The 4,921-nt window shown below is 31.3% G+C and overlaps 1 protein-coding gene across 1 annotated transcript in view; it reads right to left on the bottom strand.

Annotated features, from left to right (window-relative positions):
• The window catches only part of LOC117173347, a 16,751-nt gene that overhangs the window by 3,585 nt on the left and 8,245 nt on the right, over positions 1-4,921 (bottom strand). The window contains exon 3 of the mRNA XM_033361845.1: positions 323-358. Coding sequence (XP_033217736.1) covers positions 323-358 — 36 coding nt within the window. The remainder of the gene's footprint in view (positions 1-322; positions 359-4,921) is intronic.

Raw genomic sequence — 4,921 nt, 5'->3', positions numbered from 1 at the left:
TAACTGTGTGTGATTAACTCAAAGATTAATTAATGAAGGCCCGCCCACTTACTTTTTGAAAATCGCGGACCTGAACTGGGGTACTTACTTTATAAGACGATCTCACTGGCAATTAAAAAAAAATTAAATGATAAGAGACAATTACCTTTAAAAGAAAGTTTTCTTTTTGGAGTATATAGAAAGCGGGAGGAAACAAAGACGACAAAAATCTCGCTTAAGTTGGGTAAAGTTTCAATAAGAGAATCGAACTTTAACAATCTTTAATGAGGATTTTAATACAAAATTATCAGAACATTTTTAGAAAGTTTAAGTATTAACTCACCGCCCCAGCAGGAATGTCCGTAGCTCAGACAAGAACCTGAAACTCCAACAGGAATTAATTCTTAAATATTTTTTCCATTCAACAAATAAAGATTATTTATTTTCTTCCCTGTTGTTTTTTATTATTTCTGCAAATTTCAACGAATACTTTGCTGTATAAAGCCGAAATTATATTATATTGGATTTCCAGAAAGTTTTATAGAAAGGGGTATAAGGTAATAGGACCTAAAAAAATAAAAAGTGAAAGCAAAATTAAGTTGACGGAACTTCAAAATAATGTAGGTGCAGATTATAAAGTTGTGACCTTTGCGAGGATCATTCCTTTTTTTTTGGTTCTTTTTCTTCAGAAACGCAAAATGCTTTTCCTTGTCCGATTTTCTTCGCCTAAATCAACAGGTGCCCGTGGGTATTGACGCATCCAGAAAATATGTGTTGTATTATATAAATGGAAAAAAGGAATTTTTGTTCCTATTTTTCTTTTTTTTTTCTTTTTTCGCAACGATAATTTTTTTTTAATTCAATTGAAAATATTTAAATTAATGTAGTGACTCTATAAAAAAGTAAATAAGAGTTCATAAATCAAGTGAATTTAGTTGTATAATTTTCAATTCATGAATATTATTTAGTTAATCAAACTGACAAATAAAATTTTGATGAAAGAATTAAAATTGTATAATTACAACTTAAGAGGATCTCCCTGAAATAAATAAAAGCTTTGCTGACAAAATATTCTATGAACAGAAAAAATCTTTTATTTGTTTCTTAAACTTATAAGGAAGCAAGGAATTTTGTCATCGTGAACCCTCTAAAATTCAAAATTTAAAACAAATTAATAGGGCTGTGCAAAAAGCTCGAAAGCTCGGGCCAGGACCGTTCTGGTAGGTTTAGTGTACTCGAATTACTTCGGTTTCAAAAAGTTTCGAGTACTTACATTATTTCGGGTCCTAAAAATTTACGAGAATACAAAGTTCATTTAAATTCCCGATATTCCTTGCCCTATCTGAAGTCCTTGGAATTCTCTGAATTATCTAGATTCAGGAAATTATATAAATGCAAGGAATTCTATAAATTTAAAGAATTCAAGTAATTCAGATACCTGAAGAAACGCAGCGATCTTTGGAACATTGTTATGTTTTTAGAACAGTGATTCGGCCTGACTTGGGACGTTTTAAGGACATTCTTAAAAAGTCTCGCAACATTCATGCCCCTTACGAATTCAATGGATTCAGAGAACTAACGTAATTAAAGGAATTGACGGATTTCACGGAATTCAAGGAGTTTATGAAATCCAAGAAACTCAATGAATTCCAGGCATTTACGAAATCCATGAACTTTACGGAATTCAAGTGATTTACAGAATTCAAGGAATTCACGGTATTCATTGAATTCGCGAAAATCAAATTTTAGGACATAATCTTTAAAAGTCGTTTTTGCAACGGCCAAAACAACGTTCTAAGTTAGGCAAAAAAAATGTTTCAAAAGCGACCAATGTTCCAAGTGCGTCCCAATGGGCACGAAATTTAAAGACGTATTTAGGACGTAATGTTAGAAAGTCCTTTCTAGAACGTCCAAAGAAACGTTCTAAGTCAAGCCAAAAAACCTTCAAAAAGCGTTCAATGTCCCAAGTACGTCTAAATGGGCACGAAATTTAAAGACGTTTTCAGAACGTCCCAAAGACTTTTTTGGAACGCACCGTTTAAAAGACGTTTTGAAAACGTCCAAAAAACGTTCTAAGTCAGGCCAAAAAATGTCCAAAAAACGTCCAATGTTCCAAATACATCCTAAAAACGTCTTTGGAACATTGTATGTTTTTAGAACTTTCTTAGTTCTCGCTTAGGACGTTTTTAGAACGTTTTAAAATCGTCTTAGGGCATTCGTGCCACTAGAATGAATTCAAGGCTTACCAGGAACTCAATAAATTCACGGAATTCAAGGAATTCACCCAATTCAAGGAATATAAATAATTCACGGAAACCCGTGAACTGCTTGGATTCCGTGAATGCTTTAAATTCTGTTAAATCTTTTAACTTCGTGAAATCCGTTAATTTCTTACATCATGTGAGTTCTCTGAATTCCATGAATAAAAAGGACTCTGAAAACCCCCGAGAATCAAGTTTTGAGAAAATCAAATAATTCTCATTTCTAGTTCCATACTTTTTTTGCACCGAATCGCGAATAGTTAGTATTTTCTGGAATTCATGACACAATTAATGAATTTTGAAAATAATATTTTTTACTTACGATATTTGGAAATAATTCAAACAATTTTTTCCTTGTAAATTCTACAAACTTTTTAGTTTCTGCTCTCTAAATTTGAATTAGTAGAAATTTTACTCATTCATTCAGTACACTTCATTTTAATTAATGAATCAGTTATTTTCAGAAGTTTACTAATTTTAACATTTAAAGAATCCGTAACTGAAGTTAATCAGTTATACCGTAACTGTAGTGAATCAGTTATAGACTTTGAACAAATTGAAAGAGGAAAAATTTCTAATTAGGATTTTATTTATCCTCCAATATTATTTTTAATATTAAGGTTTAACTACAAGTTTAATTATTAATTTTTCCTCAGAATATATAAACTTATTGTATAAAAATACACGGGTGTAAATGTTGTCAAGTACTAAGAGTAATTTACAAATTAATTTTACCCGTGTATTGTTATACACGTTTTATTTGAAATTATTTTATTCTTTCCATTACATTTTAATTTTTCACCTATATTCGTGTCTCCATTTGAGAGTGCAGAAAACTTATTACATCTGTATCTCATTGATAACATATTGTCACTGAACGTCAAAAATTTTATGAAGGTGATAAAGAGAAGTATATCTTTGTGTGAATAAAATTTCATGAAAGGTAAGTTTAGTTTGAAAATTGTAAAATATTTGAAACCATTACTGTTATGCATATAACAAACAATATTGTTTTTAAAAACTTGCTTAGTTTCAGTTAAGAGAAAAATGTATAACACGCGTATTTTCTAATTAACATTTTATTTTCATTGAATTTCGCAAACTAACTTATATTTCTTAAACAAAATTTTAATAAACACAATTTATATAGATTCTTGTCCATCATATGATAATTATTTATTTTAACTGCTTGAATTGTTTTTAATGTCCATTTTGAATTCCACGCAAGCGCAGTAATATAAGGCGCCAAAATTAGGTATTTTCACTTCAACCATCAGCTAACTTCACTTCGTTAAAAGCTGAGGTGAAAACAATGGATCAAATTCATGGAACAAAACTTTATTTTTGTAATATCGTTGTAACTTATAATAATTAGAATATTTTATTATTTTATTAAATAGAAATTAAAAAATACTAACTATTTTTTAAACATACTTATATATAAAAATTATCTTTCATGAAGATATTAGCAATATAGGGCAAGATTGAGCTAAATCCCATGCATTTCGTCCCTTGTTTTAACCTACTATTGGCGAGAAAATTCAAGTCCTCTGGCTTTGACGTTGAATAAGTATGTAAAGAAAAAATTATAGGTTAATGAAAGAGGTATCATTTTAAAGGTGAAAATGTTGTAAGTTAATCAGCCGAAAAGTAATATTCGAAAAATTATTTGTAGCTTACAGATCTGAAAAAACGATGAAAAGTGAGGATATTTGATAGCTTTTAAAAACAGTGAACTTTGAAGCATAGTTTTTTATTTAATTCATGGTGGTACATTAAACATTTCTGAACAGATTGCGGTCGAAAAATTTGCAAAATATAAATAATTGTTCGTTTTTTGTGATAAATATGCGAGCGCACTATCTTCAGTTCTAATGAAGATAATGAAGTGATCTAAATTGGCAGTAGTTAGTTGAACTATCTGTAGTAATATCCAATTTTAAGGAAGTATGTGCTTCTTGTTGTCTTCGTACAAACTGCGATATTTGAAGTCAGTTTTTTTATAGGAAAGCAAGTGCGAGAGCCCAGTGTGGTGCCGTTTTTCAGGGGATCGGCCACGGTTTTCCTCAACACAGGGAAAGGGTTCGAAGGTCAGAGTGAGGCTCGGAGGCACAAGTTGGGTAGGTCGGGCTGAGGAAAACCGAGGACGATCCCCTGAAAAAACGGCACCACGCTGGGCTCTCGCACTTGCTTTCCTATATAAAAAAACTGACTTCAAATATCGCAATTTGTACGAAGGCAACAAGAAGCACATACTTCCTTCAAATTGTAAATTATTACAGATATTTCAACTAACTACCTCCAATGTCAATCACTTCCTTATCTTCATGAGAACTGAAGATAGTGCGGTTGCATTTTTATTCACAAAAAACGAACAATTGTTTATATTTTGCCAATTTTTTGACGGCAATCTGTTCAGAAATGTTTAATGTACTGCTATGAATTTTTTCAGATTTTTCCTATTATTTTTTCAATAAAAAACTATGCTTCAAAGTTAACTGTTTTTAAAAACTATCAAATATCCTTACGTCAAAGCATTCAACGTCAAAGCCAGAGGACTCGAATTTTCTCGCCGAAAGTAAGCTACGAGGGTAGTTCAATAAGTCCTTAGAATGACCAACATATGGCGCGCGAATCGCTCCAAATCATCTGTTTTCAGTCAGCACCACTCCCGACTAGAT

The sequence above is a fragment of the Belonocnema kinseyi genome, chromosome 5, assembly GCF_010883055.1.
Source record: "Belonocnema kinseyi isolate 2016_QV_RU_SX_M_011 chromosome 5, B_treatae_v1, whole genome shotgun sequence".
Classification (NCBI taxonomy): domain Eukaryota; kingdom Metazoa; phylum Arthropoda; class Insecta; order Hymenoptera; family Cynipidae; genus Belonocnema; species Belonocnema kinseyi.
This window is presented reverse-complemented; position numbering and strand designations above follow the sequence as displayed.